Source organism: Oncorhynchus tshawytscha, linkage group LG11 (assembly GCF_018296145.1).
Source record: "Oncorhynchus tshawytscha isolate Ot180627B linkage group LG11, Otsh_v2.0, whole genome shotgun sequence".
NCBI lineage: Eukaryota > Metazoa > Chordata > Actinopteri > Salmoniformes > Salmonidae > Oncorhynchus > Oncorhynchus tshawytscha.
This window is the reverse complement of record NC_056439.1, coordinates 4,798,668-4,819,174: the sequence shown is the minus strand read 5'-3', so window position 1 is coordinate 4,819,174 and position 20,507 is coordinate 4,798,668. Positions and strand designations below refer to the sequence as shown.

Below are 20,507 nucleotides of genomic sequence, written 5' to 3'. Positions count from 1 at the left end.
GAGAGAGAGAGAGAGAGAGAGAGAGAAGTATTGACTAGCTTGGTTGAATAAGGTGCCCAGAGTAAACTGCCTGCTATTTTGTCCCAGTTGCTAATACATGCATATTATTAGTATATTTGGATAGAAAACACTCTCAAGGTTTGAATGATGTCTGTGAGTATAACAGAACTCATATGGCAGGCAAAAACCTGAGAAAAAAATCCAACCAGGAAGTGGGAAATCTGAGGTTGGTCTATATTCAACTAATTTCCTATTGAAGATACAGTGGGATATTGGTCATGTTGCACTTCCCAAGGCTTCCACTAGATGTCAACCGTCTTTATAAACTTGTTTGAGGCTTCTACTGTGAAGGGGGGCTGAATGAGAGGGGAATGAGTCAGTGATCTGGCAGAGTGCCACAGGCTCGTGACACTCGTTCACGTGAGAGGTAGCTCCCGTTCCATTGCTTTTCTGAAGGCAAAGGAATTCTCCGGTTGGAACATTATTGAAGTTTTATTTTAAAAACATCCTAAAGATTGATTCTATACATCGTTTGACATGTTTCTACGGACTGCAACGGAACTTTTGGACATTTCGTCTGCTCCTAGTGAGCGCACTTCGTGACTTTGGATTTGTTTACAAAACGCGCTAACAAAAGTAGCTATTTGGACATAAATGATGGACATTATTGAACAAAACAAACATTTATTGTGGAACTGGGATTCCTGGGTGTGCATTTTGATGAAGATCATCAAAGGTAAGTGAATATTTATAATGTTATTTCTGACTTCTGTTGATTGCACAATATGGCGGATATCTTTTTGGTTTGTTGGGTCTTTGAGCGCCGTACTCAGATTATTGCATGGTTTGCTTTTTCCGTAAAGCTTTTTTGAAAATCTGACACAGCGGTTGCATTAAGGAGAAGTTTATCTAAAGTTCCATGTATAACACTTGTATTTTCATCAACATTTATTATGAGTATTTCTGTAAATTGATGTGGCTTTCTGCAAAATCACCGGATGTTTTTGGAACTACTGAACATAACGCGCCAATGTATACGGAGATTGTTTGATATAAATATGAACTTTATCGAACAAAACATACATGTATTGTGTAACATGAAGTCCTATGAGTGTAATCTGATGAAGATCATCAAAGGTTAGTGATTAATTATAACTCTATTTCTGATTTTTGTGACTCCCCTCTTTGACTGGAAAAAATGGCTGTGTTTTTCTGTGACTTGGCTCTGACCTAACATAATTGTTTGTGGTGCTTTCACTGTAAAGCCTATTTGAAATTGGACACTGTGGTGGGATTAACAACAAGATTACCTTTGAAATGGTATAAAATACTTGTATGTTTGAGGGATTTGGCGCCCTGCACTTTCACTGTCGGTTGTCATATCGATCCCGTTAACGGGATCTCAGCCCTAAGAATCTCTAATCTCACCTATAGGCCTACAGTGTATTGCACTGCAGTGAATGGAGTGGGTGGAGTAGAAAGTGTTGCTGGGTATTTACACCTCAGTCCCCATAAAATAACACTATATATAGATTCTGCAGACCATGGAGAGTTATCCCAACCCCACTTTTACACGTAGAATAGTTCTCTCTATTAGCCAATATGTAATTTATGGGCCTATAGTGTATTGCATTGCGACCAATGGAGTGGGTGGAGTAGAAAGTGTTGTTGGGCATATATAAATTACACCATAGTCTGCAGACACTGGTGAGTAATCCCAACCCCACTTTTATGTCGGCACCTCGAATAGTTCTCTCTATAAACCAATATGTATTTCACATACAATGTATTGTATCGGGGGCATTTATTTGACCTTGGAACATCTTTTAAAACCCACATTTAATGCAAATGTCCATAAATATGAAAAATATGAATCATTATTAATGTTTAGACAATTATGTTTCACATATTGTGAATAAAAACAGGTTAATTACACTTTTCTCCTATTACGTAGGGAACTTTTATTTTGAAAATTTCCGTGACCCGGAAATCTTTTTATTGTTGCTGACGAAAGGCTGGTAGCACAGAAGAAGAAACTGGAGCTCCAGAGCTAGCAAACTACTGGTTTTAGTCCACTATTTACGTTAAACACTTCGTCGTTGGCGATATTTGAAGTGAGCGTGATTCAATATATCCAATATACATCGCATGAGACTGAATTTATCGACTTTTAGTGCTCGCGAGCCAGTCGTCCAAAAATGTCGAGTCGCCTTGCGTTCCAGACACAACTAGCTTCCATTATGGAGGTATTGGCCAATGCAGCCGTGGCAGAAATCTGCAAACTGGTAGACGACGACTATGCGGTTGTAAGTTTGCAAATGTCACAATGCCAAAGGGAGAACAAAGGTTTGAAGCGAAAGCTGAATCTTCTCGAGCTGAAGATGGCCCGTGGTTACGCCGAACGAAGGCTACGGGAAAGCGCAATGAACAGCCGTCCCAACAGCAGAGTTCATATCAACACCAATGAGAAATTCAGAGGGTCGTCTTCATCAACTGGTAAGAAGACTGTAGTATCATACCATGTCTGATACTAGTTTTTGATTACCCTGCTGATAAAGTAAATAAAAAAAACACCACTGGAAAATAGGTCTGGGTGACATGGCCAAAATATCATCAATATAGTATTTATTTTGTATTTTTAACGGTATGACGGTTCTGAATAATACAAGTTATAAATATGCTTTCTGGGTAGTGCATACAAAAACAAGTGTTTTTAATGGACTTTTTCCATTCTGATTGATTTATACTGTTCTATCAAAATAGATCCAAAAATAATAGGACGACTGACAGTAAAGTAGTCATTTTTGTAGAACATGACATAGGAATCAAAATCCTATTTTGTAGCCTCACTCTGGCACTCGACCAATTGTTACCATTTGCATAGTTTGTTAATTTCCAGTATTAATTTCCAGGATTTTAATAAATTTCCTGCACTAATTTATAATTGTATATTTTCCACGCTAACGTTGTCTTAGCATGCCTCTATTTCGTAAAATCGAGGCATTTTGTCGGACGATTTTCGTGCGTCTATTGAAGTCAAAAGTTGATTTTTGCTTTTAGCAATTTAGCTAACCCTAACCGAGGGATCTCCAACAGGTAGATGACAGATCGCAAACTACCAGTAGTAGTTCTCATCCCACCTAATAAGTAGCTCGCTAAGCAATTCTGAAAGTACATGCATTTTTTTCCCATGTTCCATCGCAAACTGCCAAACATAAAGCTCCTCCCTACTACTATCTAATCAAAGCTACGTTGACATTCTCACCCGTTTAGCCACTATTGGCATAAAAATCCAAACCTATCATTATCTACCAATTCATTTCCATAAATGTTGCCCGTCTGTCTGTTTGGTGCACGCTTTTGTCTATCACTCTGTATGTTGCCAGTAAGTGATGCTAGTAATGATAACCATCTTGTGGGTAGACAGACTTTCCCCCAAAAACCTTCTCGTTTAATGTTAACTACAAATTAGGCTTACCTGACAGAAATATATCACGGTTATTTGTATCAATCGGATGGCCGTTTTTTGCTAACTCTGCCATGACGTGCTGCTGCAGTAGGCATCGTGAGACTCACACATTCCTCATTGTGTAAATGTGCAATTAAAAGGGTATTGCACTCAAATCAAAACGTGTTTGGTTTTTTTCCAGACCTAAAAATTGGTCTTCTGATGGGATTTAAGCATTGACATGGACTCAGAACACACATTTTCGTTGTTTCTCTATGAATAATTGTAATATTGAGAGTATAAACAAAACAATAAAAAAATAACAGAATTCCCAGAAAATACAAAACATAATTTTATGGGGCTTCTTAGGCCTTATTGCTTAAATAAACAACTGACAGTCTGTGGCATATGGCCAATATACCACAGATAAGGGCTGTGTTAGCCCACTGTGTTAGCCCACTGCAACCACAGTTTTATTTTGCTGAGAGAAGTGGAACACTGTAAGGTCGTCAGCTGCCATACCCCATTCGTGCCACGGACCAACGAGTTGTACATTCTTTTATGGGTCTTTGGGCACCAATGTTGTAGTGAACTGTCTGTTTCTCTGCACAATTCGTGTCAACCTCCTTTGTCCTCTTTCATCAATGACCCGCTTTTGACCACTGGCATGCCGTTGGCTGGATGTCCTTTTGGTGGTAGACCATTCTTGATACACACATGAAACTGTTGAGTGTGAAAAACCCAGCAGCGTTGCAGTTCTTGACACACTCAAACCGTTGCGCCTGGCACCTACTACCATACCCCGTTCAAAGGCACTTCAATATTTTGTCTTGCCCATTCATCCTCTGAATGGCACAATCCATGTCTCAATTGTCTGAAGGCTTACAAAAAAATCCTCCTTTAACCTGTCTCCTCACCTTCATCTACACAGATTGAAGTGGGTTTAACAGGTGACATCAATAAGGGATCATAGCTTTCACCTGGTCAGCCTCATGGAAAGAGCATGTTCCTAATGTTTTGCACACTCACTGTATACAGTCATTGGGACCCACCTTTGTTTTGGTCATTCAAATATGACAAAGCTCATCTAGGCCAATGTGGGCTCGAGTCAACCTGCAATTTCTTTTACAAGTAAGTTTAATTTTTTAAATCGTAGGTGGTGTCTACGACATACAACTAGATCACATGGGGATGTGGTCAGGAGGCCCTGGAGCCAGTAATGATCACAACAGTCCTCAGATGCATCCCAACCCCATCCGAGACAAGGTAAGTTCAAGAAACCAAAACTGTAATACTGGTTGTCAAGGTCTTACACACTTCAAGAAAACAAATATACTTGGTTGCTCACCGTTATATTCCATTATAGCATAGTCCTACAGTACACAATGTCCCATTTGAACCATTTTGAGCACTTGGCAGCATCAGTCACCAGTAGGTCATTATCAACGATGTTGTGGTGTATATTTATGCGGTTAATTCCCGACTTTTCGATCTTCCAGTCGCCAGATCTGCAGCTTGTGGAGCCTGAGTCTCTGCTAGTCAAAGAGGAGAGGATGGAGGATCCCCTTGGAGACGCGGAGGCAGACGACGTACCACTGATTGGAGAGGACGGTGAGTGTGTTAGTCCGTCTCAACTTTGGTTGCTGTGTTGCAGATATTGCAATTACTCACCCCATACATTTTCTCAACATCAACACTCCATTCTCACACTACTCAACCTGGCCATACCTTTGACTTGAGTTAACCATTAACTTGCTCTCATTAACCTTCCTCTCTCCTCCAGGAGTGGTGGAGTGTGGACCTCGTGGAGGCAGCGATAGAACTGGCCCTGGGGACTCCACATCCCATCCACCCACTTCAGCCCATGGCCCAGAGCAGCTCAGCCAGCCTCAGCACCCCGAGCAGCAGCAGGGCCCCAGGAACAGGCACCGTGTGGAGGTCAGTGGCTCGGCACCTCTCCTTAAGTCTGACAGTGAACCCCAACACGCAGGACTGCTGCACCAACCCCACCCTGCTGCGTTTGATATGTACAGTGGTGATGACGACAGAGGGGACGGTCTGGGGCAGCTGGGCTCGTTCTTTAATGAGCGTAACCAGGCAGAGGCGGCTGGGGCTGGGCAGCCATCTTGTTCGTACAGCACAGTCGCCGAGGCTGCTGCGTCTTTTCAGTCCGGGCACCGCCGTGCACTTCCTGCTTCGGTCACCGTCCACCGCCATCTCCCGGGGAGCCGGGAGGAGATTCTGAACGTCGACTCGGAGGAGGAGGATGGGAAGGCGCCTCTGGAGAAGTGGGGTCGCGACAGTGGAATGTCTGCAATGTTTGGGGGAGGAGGCAGGTTCCAGGGTAACCATGGCAACATGTCCGCCCCATCACAATCTCACTCCAATGACATTACGATGCCGTCGACTTCTGACGCGAACGGGTGGACACACGGCGGTGGGGGCAGAAACACTGGCGGCGGCAACACTGGTTTCCCCCTGACGAGGGATGGCAAGGTCCCCCACAGGACCAGTGCCCGGGAGAAACTGTTCATCTGCAACTTCTGCGGCAAGGCGTTCAACCGGCCCAAGAAAGTGGAGATCCACCTGAGGACCCACACAGGGGAGAGGCCGTTCAGATGCAACACCTGTGGGAAGATGTTCTCCGAGGCTGGCAACCTGAAGAAGCACCAGAGGGTCCATACAGGGGAGAAACCCTTCCACTGTGAGCTCTGTGGGAAAGGATTCGCCTGGATACGGAACCTCAAGACCCACCACGAGAGGAACCATCCAGACGTATATCCCCCGGACACGAGCCCTAGTTTTATCCCACCTGCACTACTGCCCACTCATATGGTCACGTGCCACAAAGAAGAACATAGGCAAATTACAGTTGACCTAGAACCGAGCAGTACGGCTGGCCCTTAAATGTACGCTGAGCGCTAATATCAATAACATGCATGTCAATCTCTCCTGGCTCAATGCAGAGGAGAGATTGACTGCATCCCTAATTGTCTTTTATGAGCGGTATTGACATGTTGAAAGCACCAAACTGTCCGTTCAGACAGCTGACTACATGGAACTCTCTTCCACATCAAAGTTACTCAAGCGAGCAGTTAAATATTTTATTTTTTCTGTATCAGATAAAACAACACCTTCTGGCACAGTGTGGACTGTGAAGACACAAGCACATATGCTAACACGTTAACACACTCTAATATGCTAACACACTCTACTCACATATGCATTGTAATATTGTGGATGTGTAGTGGTGTAATAATGTGTTGTGTGATGTATTGTTTTTTAAAAATATTTTGTGATTTGTAATTGTTTTAATCCTGTTTTGCCCTCCCTGGGCAGCAGCTAGTGGAGATCCTAATGAATACAAATTAGCATCACCTAGGGCAGGGTTGGGACCCTAACTTACTTATTAAGCAGTAAACTCATCACATAGAGAGGGGGTGGCAGGGTAGCCTAGTGGTTAGAGCGTTGGACTAGTAACCGGAAGGTTGCAAGTTCAAACCCCCGAGCTGACAAAGGCAGTTAAGTTAACCCACTGTTCCTAGGCCGTCATTGAAAATAAGAATTTGTTCTTAACTGACTTGCCTAGTGAAATAATGGTCAAATATATATATTTTTTTGTTTTCCTTACTCATTAAGCTAATCAAGTTTCGACTTTTAGAAACCAGACTGTTTCTAGCCAGGAGGTCTCAACCTTATGCTTAAATGAATCAGGGGTGACCTACCATTTGGCAGACAAAATGAACAATGATCTAGGGTCAGTCATCATGAATCACAACTCACAGCTGCCCCGATAGATGTGCACGCGTGGAATTATTTTGGGTTATGATAGGTGGTTTTGATTATGTACATAAGACATTTCATATCAGTGGACTAAGGAAGCGTGAATTTGGTCCAAAATAAGCTACCGATTTAAGGTATTCATGGTAAATGTCAACCTTAAAATGTAAATCTGGAGAGGATGATGCTGGTTCTTTGTGTACATATTTAAAATGGTTCTGTATATCTAATGTTAAGGGGCTATTTGACATTGGACAGATTTACTTTTTAACAAGTTATTTAATGCCAGTTTATTTACTATAACAATCTTTCCCCTAAATAATAATCATCTATTACAATGCCTCGTCTGTTTTTTTTGTTTTTCTACATATGGAACTATTATGAATAAAATACATTCCTTACACTGAGGTTTCTGTCATTATTGAAATGAATAGGCAAGAAAAAGGAAAGCTGAAGTGATTCAAACAATTATCCAATAAGAAAAGCTCTTCTGGGGCTGCTTACAAGTCTGTCACACACACATATCTCCCACCACCTGCAAGAACACTCATAAATAGCTAATATTTGATTAGTCATTATTGAGCAAGACACACGTTTTGTTAATCTTCCAGTAAATTCTAGGTCACTTAATCTTTGTTAAATAATGTTATCACTCAAACCATAAGGTCACTATAACCACTATATTTCATTGGAGATGTCCTGTATTAAGAGGTTCTGAGTAACAGACATCCATTCATCAGTCAAATGATGCAACAAGATGCATATAACATATCAGTAAACCTCTGTAGCTACATAAGATACTTGTTGCATGCATGTAAGAGGTACACAATTTGTAATCCGTTGGTCCATAGATTTATTCCAGTCACACAGTTCTAGTGTGTGATTTAGAAATGAATACGATTCATTGCATAATAGTAATTGTGATGCCTAATTCCTGATCCGTCCCTGTGTTTCCAGTCTGCAGCGGTGGAGGACAGAGACCCTGACATCCTGCTGATCAAGGTGGAGGATCTGGACCCACGGGGTGGAGGACTCAGCATCCAGGAGGGTGAGTGGAGACTACAGGGGTGGAGGGCTGTGTGTGTGGTTAAAGTGGGTAGTGGCGCTAACAGCAGGGCTTGATAATCAAGGGTTTAGACCTATGACACAAGGCTAGTTAGATCCCATGTGAAGACTACACTGTTGCATCCATCCCTGCCTGTTCCAGAGCATAAAGCTTTGAAAACATGTTCTAATGGCATTGACATTCCACAAGTTTAGTTCTCCCATTGATTTCAACAACAGCCAGTAGTGTGATTGTGACGCTGTGTTCTCTTCTCAAGGGCCGGAGGAGTCCAGCAGAGACGACTACAGAGGAGGAGCATTACCCCTGGAGGCCACCCACCACACCTCGCCCCCAGACCACACCCACCACCACCCCGGGCCGACCAGGCACCACACCACGGAGGTCAGCTATGGCCGTGTGTCGTACGAGAGCCACCCCCTTCCGCTGTGGACCAATGGGGGCAGTGGTGGATGTGGTGACACTAGCGTCCCAGGGCCATCCTCCCTCAACCTGTCCTACCCAGCAGGCCCAGGCATGCTGATCATGGGAGGGAGGATGGGGCCTGCTGGCTCTGAGATGGGTCAGCACGGGGGTTTCACTGTAGAAGGCTCCGGAAGCTTCTCCGGTTCTATGGGTTCTAGGGAGGGGTCAGAGATGGCTGGTTATGATGTTGGAATGGGGGGGTCGGATGAGGCACAGGGGGTTCAGGAGACGTACAAATGCGGGAGGAAGAAAGTGGTAAGGAAGAAAGCATACCTCTGCAAGTTCTGCGGTAAAGGGTTCTCCTCCCCGGCGAATCTAGAACCGCACCTTAGAACCCACACGGGCGAGCGGCCGTTTGGGTGCACGGTGTGCGGGAAGCACTTCTCTCAGTACTGGAACCTTAAGATCCACAAGAACGTTCACACGGGGGAGAGGCCGTACGCCTGCCCGCTCTGTGGGGAACGCTTTGCCGACCCTAGCAATCTAAAGAAACACCAGAAACGACATCATCCTCAGCAGTAGTACTACGACCCCATCCTCAGCAGTAGTACTACGACCCCATCCTCAGCAGTAGTACTACGACCCCATCCTCAGCAGTAGTACTACGACCCCATCCTCAGCAGTAGTACTACGACCCCATCCTCAGCAGTAGTACTACGACATCATCCTCAGCAGTAGTACTACGACATCATCCTCAGCAGTAGTACTACTAGATTGGACCGGGGTATTATATCAACCATCTATTTCAATATGAGAAGGGCCAGGTTTTTTTTCTCCTGAAAACTCAGATGGTTATAGAATTGAACTAGGGCCAGGAGTTGTCCCTAATCACTTGACCTGACCAGAAACAACTGATAGTTATAGGATAAAAATAGGACCCAGAGTTTTTCCTCTGGTCAGGTCACATGATCAGGAATAACTCTTGGTCATTAATATAGACACTATGTTGATATTAGTAAAGGGGTTTAGGGAAGGGTTGTTAGTGAAATCTCTCGTGGACAGACGCACAAGCAATATTTTAAATCTGAGTGTCCGAGATTAGTGTAGTCTGGGTAATTTTGTCTTTTCTTATCTGATCAAGACAGTCCTTTTAGTAATTAGATTTTGTTCCGGGAGTCCTAAAAGCTGGTGATAGTAATAAGCATATTTATTTGTTTTCTACTCATAAAGCTGTATGAAAATGATAATATGTGGTGAGAATAGTGCATGTTTGATTCCCCTTGTAACACCAAGGTATATAGGTTCAACATACTCCATAAACCAGTAAATGGGTTGAAGTAACAGTATTTGTTAGCAGTAAACGTGTAAATATCTTGTTGGATGATTTTTTAAATTTTGGGTCCAAAATGCTCTACGCTTATAAGGGATAAGTCTATTGTGTCACAATTCTGTGAAACTTTGATCGATGTCCTTCTCTTGTAATGTTAAAAGAAGATTAAAATGTTTCTTTGCAAAATCGATGAATGAATTAATGTGGTTATTGACATTACATTACTCCATCACAGGACATTCAATTTCCTCAACTGTGACACAATATCAATATCTTAAAGAGCATTCATCACATCCACAATATTTGCCTGAAATGGAAGTCAAAATAATGATCACTTAAAAAGAGATTCTCTGGTTCTTTTGTATACTTTTTAAGCCAGTAGTTCTGAAAGTAGCATCCACGAGCCAAAAGTGGTCCTGGACAATTGCGTTCTACATCACAAATGTGCAGATGTGTGCACCACGTCATTGCTCTTTCTCGCTTTACTCTGAGAGTGTCTTGCTAGCTGTCACTCAAATGGCGAGGGGCTGAAGCTTATTGGTTGAAATTCAAATTGCTAGGGGGCTGGCCCGCGTGGGGGTAAATGTAGGGAAAATGGTGCCACACAGCTTCCAGAAAAGTAAGGATTTTGTGGATAATTGAGGTAAAACTGTAATTCTGCTCATAGATTATGCGTGTATGAACTACACATTGACACATCCAGCCCATAGCGGAAGGGTTAAAAAATACTTACTATATACTCGCCAGTACCGGAACATGTCTTTAACAAATTTACTCACTTTAATGAATTATTATTTATTGCTACGGAACTCAAAACGGTGAATTAGACTTTCCTAAATATAATTTTGATTTACAGTACACTGAGTATACAATCGGGCACATCCCGTTCATGGCAACAATGTATCAATCTGCAAATTGCCACAAGACTAGGATTGTCCAGGAATGGTTCCACAAACATGACAGTGAATTCAGTTTACTGCAGTGGCCTGCCCAGTCACCAGTTCTCAATCCAAGTGAGGATCTGTGGGATGAGATGGAACGAGCTATTCAGAGTAGAGATCCACTACCAGCCAACTTGACACAACTGTGGGAAGCATTGGAGTCAACATGGGCCAGCATCCTTGTGGAATGCTTTCCACACCTTGTAAATCCATGCCCTGACGAATTGAGGCTGTTCTGAGGGCAAAAGGGGGTGCAACAGAATATTACAGTAACACCTCTAAATTAAATCGAATTTCATTTGTCGCGTACAAATATTTAGCAGATGTTATCGCGGATGTAGCGGAATGCTTATGTTTCTAGCTCCAACAGTACAGTAATACCTAACAAAATACAAAGAAAAACGTGAATGTAAAATTCCCCAAAAGAAAAAGAAAGGGATTAAGAAATATACAAATATTAGAACGAGCAATATCACAGTCCAGAATATAAATATATATGTATATGATGGTGTGTATAGACATATGAAGTGGGTAAAACAGTATGTAAACATTATTAAAGTGACCAGTGTTCAATGACTATGTACATAGGGCAGCAGTCTCCAAGGTGCAGGGTTCTAGTACCGGGAGGTAGCCAGCTAGTAACAGTCACTAAGGTTCAGGGCAGGGTACTGGGCGAAGGCCGGTTAGTGGTGACAGTTTAACAGTCTGATGGCCTGGAGATAGAAGCTGGTTCTCAGTCTCTCAGTTCCAGCTTTGATGCACCTGTACTGTCTCCGCCTTCTAGATGGTAGAGGGATGAACAGGGCGTGGCTCGGGTGGCTGAGGTCCTTGATGATCTTCTAGATGGTAGAGGGATGAACAGGGCGTGGCTCTGGTGGCTGAGGTCCTTGATGATCTTCTTGGCTTTTCTGTGACACCCTGTGCTGTAGGTGTCCTGGAGGGCAGGCAGTGATGTGTTTTGCTGATCGCTATCTATCTAGTGTTTAGTTTATCTCATAGGCTCTTTCTGCTCTCCTCTTCCTAGCCTGCAGCTCCTGAATCAACTCCATCAACACTAAGACTGGGACAGAACCTGGGAAGTATCACAGCAACAGGAGGACCTGACCTGACAGCAGAGTGTAAGTGGAGAATGAAAATAAACCAGCAATGCATGACAACCGTGTCGGCGCCCACCAGACAGTGTCACTGAGCTACTCACTTATAACAGTTTACTAAAAGCTATTTTCTTAATGAGGGAAATGAGGCCAGTTCAGCCCCCCTTTAAGTTGAATGCACTAACTGTAAGTCGCCTTGGATAAGAGTGTCTGCTAAATCAGGTTTTTTCAAACTCGGGTCCTGGGGTCCCCCCTGGGTGCCCGTGTTGGTTTCTGCCAAAACATGCACCCAGGGGGGACCCCAGGACCGAGTTTGGGAAACCATTACCAAAGTGTACATGTAAAAGCCCTCTCTAGCTTATCATCATTTAACATGTCTTTTAACTCAGAATGAGCGTCTCAACTAGTATTTACAATAAACATGCACCTTTTCTATGATCTTTCTCCAGGTACTGGGGAGTCCTCCTCACAAAAAGGTATTGGAACCACCAGTCCCACAGCGAGCCTAGGTAATAAAGCCAATATACCCAAGGGAGCACCAGACAACACAACTCCAACCCAGACCACACAGCAGCTAAGCAAGCAGAGAGCAGCCAACACGCTAAGCTCTGAGTACTCACTGTTTGAGCTGGAGACCTTCTTCACGCGCTGGGCCCCAGACACATCGGCATCAACATCGCCCTCCGGTGGGCCCTCGTGCTCCTACACCGACGACACTACGGACACTGACCCAGACTGCCTCATAGTCGACCCAGAGCCTAAGCCCCAGCTCCTCTCAGCGAGGCCCACAGGGGAGGGTGTGCCTTTCTCTGGGCATCAGGGAGTACAAACAGCCACTCTGGGTGTGGGTGGGGGAATCCAGGGGCATCCCACATGGAGCAGGGCAGCCATTTTGAGAGCGTCTCAACAAGCACATCAGCGGCAGCTTCAACGACGCCTCAGAGCACAGCAGCTACAACAGACTCACCCAGAAAACCCAACTACCTCCACCACCAACACTACTAGTATCGGTATGTCTTCCCAATCCCTTCACTCCCTGGTAGGTCTACCACCAGGAAGAGGGACCACGGCCAAAGGCTTTGCCAACATCGAGGTGACCCTGGCTGGGCAGCAGGCAGCCCAGCTGGCCCAGCAGCACTGCGATGCGGCCGGGAGGAGAAAGAGCTACGTGTGCCGAGCCTGCGGTAAGGCCTTCACCGGTCAGTCCAACCTGGAGGCTCACCAGAGGGTACACACAGGGGAGAAGCCGTTCAGGTGTGCCACCTGTGGGAAGATGTTCTCCGAGGCTGGCAACCTGAAGAAGCACCAGAGGGTCCATACGGGGGAGAAACCCTTTGCCTGTAGCCACTGTGGGAAGCGCTTCGCCTGGATATGCAACCTCAAGACACACCAGCAGTCAGTCTGTGGAGATGGGGGAGAAGGGGTGTGAGGCATAGAATTAGAATCAGTAGACTGGACGGACATGGTTCTAAAATCTACGATAGAATATTGCTGACACAGACATAAACGGGAATTCATTCTAATCGTAATGATTTGAGACCGACAACCCCCCAAACCTCCAAAACAAACACTACAATATAAAGGAAATGTAGAAGGGATTAGCAGAAAGTTGTCTTTACAGGTGACACTTTTTTCCTCTGTTCAGCTCCAGATCGTTGTTACAGTAGTTAAAGTAAGGGGCTGACACACTATGTTAGGCGATTATTAGATAAAGTATCTTTATTTGAAACTGAAATGTGGAATTAATACCGAATATCATGTGCATATTATATGAACAAATGTGTTCCAAGACATGTATTTTTGTATATTATTAGGTAAACTTTTTTTAATTTGCAAGATTTGACGTCCTTAATAATTGCCAATCTGTGTCCGTCATGCAATAGCAAGTAATGTGGCCACAGACAGTGACATCAAAATAAACATATTTTCTTAACATAATAAGGTAGTACTAAATATTCGCATCGATTATGAACTATTCTGTTCTTTTGTGAGACCAGCAGGTTCGTTTGAAAATCAGCTTTTGTTATTGGGGCCAAGTCACTATGTAATACTAAATGCAACCGCAATGTGGCAATATTTTATTTTCAGACTTTCCCGCCCTGCTTTCAAAATCATCTGCAAATACAGTCTACCGATAGGCCCGGCTAGCTCAGTCGGTAGAGCATGAGACTCTTAATCTCAGGGTCGTGGGTTCGAGCCCCACGTTGGGCGCTGTTTTTTCTTAAAAACCTTTGAAACGAAAGAAATCATATTTTTAGCACTTACTGTACTTTTGTTTTAATTACGCTACATTAGCTATCGCTTCATACTCCATACATTCATCGTGGAAAAGGAACGCTAGTGGACGTGGCGTTTGGCCAGAGCGATGTGGATAGAGCAAGTCAGGTAGCTAGGTTCATTTTTCTATCGCTACCCTTAAAAATAGAATTAACATAACATACACAATACATGATGTATAAATACACCACAATCCATGATGGTGAAAAAGGTTAGCAGAGGATGGTTTCGATCCATCGACCTCTGGGTTATGGGCCCAGCACGCTTCCGCTGCGCCACTCTGCTCCGCAGCAGTCAAGAAAATAATTGTGTTAATAAAACTAAGGGGTCGCACACATAACTTTATCAACTGTAGTATTTTTTTGGTACTCTTTTCTTGTTTCGATATTATTAGTTTATATTTATTTTTGTACCCATCATTTGTCATCATTACAGTTCAATTACATTCCTACACTTCCCTTTCAAAAACGAAACCTTTTCAGAAGGTAAACATGTATATTCTTGTTTCAGACATACAATGAGCATAATATATAAAGCAAATGTATTTTATACGGGCCGGTCCGAAATTTTTATACGTGGTCGGTCCGAAAATTACTGAGAAATGAAGAAAACATATTGTTCCCTGACCGGGAATCGAACCCGGGCCGCGGCGGTGAGAGCGCCGAATCCTAACCACTAGACCACCAGGGAAGGCTAAAAATTTAAGGACAGTTTGACTATTGATCTGTGTTACTCTCCGAGCCCTGTCTTTACAATTACTTTTTTTTTTTCTTCGCTTGAACTCGATTGACCAACACGCGCAGCTCTCCTGCATTAATGTACATAAATTGTATCATTTTGGGTTACTGCAGTTAAGTTTTGTGGCACTCTAACTAGAACCTCGGTCCTCTTAGTAGAGTAACGGGTCGCCAAACGACCGATAGTAACTTCACTTTCAGGCGATGTGATTGAAAGCTTAATATCAAAGACTTTTCATGCCACACCCTTACTGTACCCGCGTGACCTGTCATTGTAAAAGGCGTCTGATATACTTAAGCAACAAGGCCCGAGGGGCAGTGTTGCCAACTAATTTTCAGGGTATGTCGCTAGAGGCAGGATGATTTGTTGCTAAAATTTGCTAAATTACGTTGTGATGTCATTGCGTGATAACGTAAAACTGCGTTGTTCTGGTACAGACTCCTATCCCACTCTTTTCTGTATTTCTGGCTGTACAATTTTGATTGAGACTTGTTGATTGATGTTGTAAGTTCTGTTCAAAATCAAACATTCGTGACCAACAGTATTCATTGGGTTTGGCTCGTCGAACCCGGCAGTCAGCCAACAATGATTTGCAATTTGCTGAAATTGCTACTGGCCTGCTGCTGACGTCACTCACAATGCACTTTTGCAGCCAGGCACGTGTGTTGTGACTGAGTGTGTGACAGAGAAAATAGTATTTGTGTCATTTAGAGGGAAAATGCGTGCATTTTAGCATTTGAGTCACAAAAGTTGCTAAAAGTTCCAAATACATTTTTAAAAGTAGCTCAATTTGTTGCTAGGTGTTGTTTGGAAACAAAGTTGCCAGGGTAGTCTGAAAAGTTGCTAAATCTAGCAACAAAATTGCTAAATTGGCATCACTGCCAAGGGGGTGTGGCATATGGTCAATATACCAAGGCTAAGGGGTATTATAAATTAGTTACCAACATAATTACAGCATTAAATATAAATACACCTCATGTAGCCTAGCCCATAGGCCTATATGTTTTGATAAGGTTTGTATCACAACTAAAGTGGCCAAATAACATCTTAAAATGAAGCTCATTAATCTGCTTAAGCAGTGTGTGAGTTTCAAGTTTGGGGAAGATCATTTTCACCATAAAAATGCACCTTTATAATAAAAGCATTGTCGCATTTGCGGTCACTTTTGATAATGATGTTTCCCGCTAATGGAACTTTGTGCTTACTGCTGCAGTGTGCGCATTGCTGCGTTTATCATGTGAAGAAATAGTCTAATAGTTTATCAAAATGTTAAGCTAATCGTTCTGATCTGGTGTGTCAGCCTCATTGCTTAAAAAAAGTGTTTTTGATGCTAGTGGTTGTATTAATTTGTCCCAGACCATGTTTTAAATATTTATTTCTCACACAGAATAGAATAGGTCAACTTCTGTACTATGGGTGATAGTAGGTTCCAATATCTTCAATGTGCACCTTGGATAAGGATGCACGCAGTTGTGTCCCCCATGTGTCTGTCTTCACTTGTAGCCTGTGAGAAAGACCCAATCCCATGATGGAGAGCCATGAGAGTAACAAGTGCTTCGCAGCAATCAGGGAGAAGGGAATTCTAATTATTATATTTAGCCCAAGGGCACAACGGCCACTGGCCACAAAAGGCATGGATTTCTTTTAGGGGGCATTACGGCCACACACAAAATGATGCTGCCGGGAAATTCGAGGCATTATCAAGTGCTTGTCAAATTGTGAATGAGAGACTGATGAAGTGTGTACGCCTGGCACAAAAAACAAAGCAGAGTTCATGCCTTTCAAGTTCCTTTTTTCAAATCATCATTAGAGTCACATCATGCAGCCTTACAATGTATTAAAAATCACATAATACTAAATGGAGTGTCTCAGTTTTTCATAGAGAATAGTACGAAATGCTCTGAGAACAGGTTGAGAAAGCGCATGTGATTCTCCAACACACTTGGGTGAAGCAATAGCCAATAGAAAGGCAGTCTTGACTGAGAGCTCACATAGCTCAATTGAAGACAGGGGCTCAAATGGTGGGCTCATAAATGATCGTAGGACAACATCTAACTCCCATGACGGTACTGAAGGAGCCCTGGGGGGCAGTAGCCTGCTGGCACCTTTCATGAATTGGGATACTAAAGGGTGTGCCTGCGCTGAGACATCTCTTTTATATCGTTTGAGATTCCCATAGATCGGTCCACAAATACAGGACTAACAAAGGACCAGTGCACTACTTTTGTGATTTTGTGAAAACAAAAGGTATTGCATTGTTTATCAGTCTGAAAATGATCTGTACAAAACAGTTAATCTGATAATACTTGTGGAATATAAAAAACTTGCTTGATATGCCTATATGTTTTACAGTTTCTTGAAATACTTTGCAAATGCAACTTTTTTCTAATGTTTCCAATGTTTTTCTAATGTTCTAATGTTCTAATCGACCTGGCCGGGGTATCCTGGAATGACATTGACCTCATCCCGTCAGTAGATGATGCCTGGCTATTATTTAAAAGTGCCTTCCTCACCATCTTAAATAAGCATGCCCCACTCAAAAAAATGTGAACTAGGAATAGATATAGTCCTTGGTTCACTCCAGACCTGTCTGCCCTTGACCAGCACAAAAACATCCTGTGGCGTTCTGCATTAGCATCGAATAGCCCCCGTGATATGCAACTTTTTAGGGAAGTTAGGAACAAATATACACAGGCAGTTAGAAAAGCTAAGGCTAGCTTTTTCAAACAGAAATTTGCATCTTGTAGTACTAACTCAAAAAAGTTCTGGGACACTGTAAAGTCCATGGAGAAGAAGAGCACCTCCTCCCAGCTGCCCACTGCTCTGAGGCTAGGAAACACTGTTACCACCGATAAATCCACAATCAATTTCAATAAGCATTTCTCTACGGCTGGCCATGCTTTCCACCTGACTACCCCTACCCCGGTCAACTGCCCGGCACCCTCCACAGCAACCTGCCAAAGCCCCCACCATTTCTCCTTCACCCAAATCCAGATAGCTGATGTTCTGAAAGAGCTGCATAATCTGGACCCATACAAATCAGACAATCTGGACCCTCTCTTTCTAAAATGATCTGCCGAAAATGTTGGAACCCCTATAACTAGCCTGTTCAATCCCTCTTTTATATCGTTTGAGATTCCCATAGATTGGAAAGCTGCCGCGGTCATCCCCCTCTTCAAAGGGGGAGACACTCTAGACCCAAACCGCTACAGACCTATATCTATCCTACCCTGTCTTTCTAAGGTCTTCGAAAGCCAAGTTAACAAACAGATTACCAACCATTTCGAATCCCACCGCACCTTCTCCGCTATGCAATCTGGTTTCAGAGCTGGTCATGGGTGTACCTCAGCCACGCTCAAGGTCCTAAATGACATACCCAGGTCCATACCCAAACAGTTCGAACTACTAATTTTGAAAATTACTCTCTCCAGAAATAAGTCTCTCACTGTTGCCTGCTACCGACCCCCCTCAGCTCCCAGCTGTGCCCTGGACACCATTTGTGAATTGATCGCCCCCCATCTAGCTTCAGAGTTTGTTCTGTTAGGTGACCTAAACTGGGATATGCTTAACACCTCGGCAGTCCTACAATCTAAGCTAGATGCCCTCAATCTCACACAAATCATCAAGGAACCCACCAGGTACAACCTTAAATCTGTAAACAAGGGCACCCTCATAGACGTCATCCTGACCAACTGGCCCTCCAAATACACCTCTGCTGTCTTCAACCAGGATCTCAGCGATCACTGCCTCATTGCCTGTATCCGCTACGGAGCCGCAGTCAAACGACCACCCCTCATCACTGTCAAACGCTCCCTAAAACACTTCTGTGAGCAGGCCTTTCTAATCGACCTGGCCCGGGTATCCTGGAAGGACATTGACCTCATCCCGTCAGTTGAGGATGCCTGGTCATTCTTTAAAAGTAACTTCCTCACCATTTTAGATAAGCATGCTCCGTTCAAAAAATGCAGAACTAAGAACAGATACAGCCCTTGGTTCACTCCAGACCTGACTGCCCTCGACCAGCACAAAAATATCCTGTGGCGGACTGCAATAGCATCGAATAGTCCCCTCGATATGCAACTGTTCAGGGAAGTCAGGAACCAATACACGCAGTCAGTCAGGAAAGCTAAGGCCAGCTTCTTCAGGCAGAAGTTTGCATCCTGTAGCTCCAACTCCAAAAAGTTCTGGGACACTGTGAAGTCCATGGAGAACAAGAGCACCTCCTCCCAGCTGCCCACTGCACTGAGGCTAGGTAACACGGTCACCACCGATAAATCCATGATTATCGAAAACTTCAACAAGCATTTCTCAACAGCTGGCCATGCCTTCCGCCTGGCTACTCCAACCTCAGCCAACAGCTCCGCCCCCCAGCTACTCGCCCAAGCCTCTCCAGGTTCTCCTTTACCCAAATCCAGATAGCAGATGTTCTGAAAGAGCTGCAAAACCTGGACCCGTACAAATCAGCTGGGCTTGACAATCTGGACCCTCTATTTCTGAAACTATCCGCCGCCATTGTCGCAACCCCTATTACCAGCCTGTTCAACCTCTCTTTCATATCGTCTGAGATCCCCAAGGATTGGAAAGCTGCCGCAGTCATCCCCCTCTTCAAAGGGGGAGACACCCTGGACCCAAACTGTTACAGACCTATATCCATCCTGCCCTGCCTATCTAAGGTCTTCGAAAGCCAAGTCAACAAACAGGTCACTGACCATCTCGAATCCCACCGTACCTTCTCCGCTGTGCAATCGGGTTTCCGAGCCGGTCACGGGTGCACCTCAGCCACGCTCAAGGTACTAAACGATATCATAACTGTCATCGATAAAAGACAGTACTGTGCAGCCGTCTTTATCGACCTTGCCAAGGCTTTCGACTCTGTCAATCACCATATTCTTATCGGCAAACTCAGTAGCCTCGGTTTTTCGGATGACTGCCTTGCCTGGTTCACCAATTACTTTGCAGACAGAGTTCAGTGTGTCAAATCGGAGGGCATGCTGTCCGGTCCTCTGGCAGTCTCTATGGGGGTGCCACAGGGTTCAATCCTCGGGCCGACTCTTTTCTCTGTATATATCAATGATGTTGCTCTTGCTGCGGGCGATTCGCTGATCCACCTCTACGCAGACGACACCATTCTATATACTTCCGGCCCGTCCTTGGACACTGTGCTATCTAACCTCCAAACAAGCTTCAATGCCATACAACACTCCTTCCGTGGCCTCCAACTGCTCTTAAACGCTAATTAAACCAAATGCATGCTTTTCAACCGTTCGCTGCCTGCACCCGCACGCCTGACCAGCATCACCACCCTGGATGGTTCCGACCTTGAATATGTGGACATCTATAAGTACCTAGGTGTCTGGCTAGACTGTAAACTCTCCTTCCAGACTCATATCAAACATCTCCAATCGAAAATCAAATCAAGAATCGGCTTTCT

General features: G+C 44.0%; 1 protein-coding gene and 2 non-coding genes across 3 annotated transcripts; 2 read left to right on the top strand and 1 right to left on the bottom strand.

The window, feature by feature from the left end:
• Positions 1-1,985: 1,985 nt before the first annotated feature.
• LOC112232373 (Krueppel-like factor luna) lies at positions 1,986-13,999 on the top strand. The gene is made up of 8 exons (XM_024399364.2): positions 1,986-2,496; positions 4,605-4,714; positions 4,948-5,059; positions 5,232-5,386; positions 8,186-8,276; positions 8,551-8,675; positions 11,992-12,085; positions 12,511-13,999. The coding sequence occupies exons 1-8, from the start codon at positions 2,199-2,201 to the stop codon at positions 13,488-13,490; spliced, it is 1,965 nt and encodes a 654-aa protein (XP_024255132.1). The 5' UTR covers positions 1,986-2,198; the 3' UTR covers positions 13,491-13,999.
• A 200-nt stretch (positions 14,000-14,199) lies between these two features.
• trnak-cuu lies at positions 14,200-14,272 on the top strand. The gene has a single exon. It is a non-coding gene; the product is annotated as a tRNA-Lys (tRNA).
• A 684-nt stretch (positions 14,273-14,956) lies between these two features.
• On the bottom strand, positions 14,957-15,028 carry trnae-cuc. The gene has a single exon. It is a non-coding gene; the product is annotated as a tRNA-Glu (tRNA).
• Positions 15,029-20,507: the final 5,479 nt, after the last annotated feature.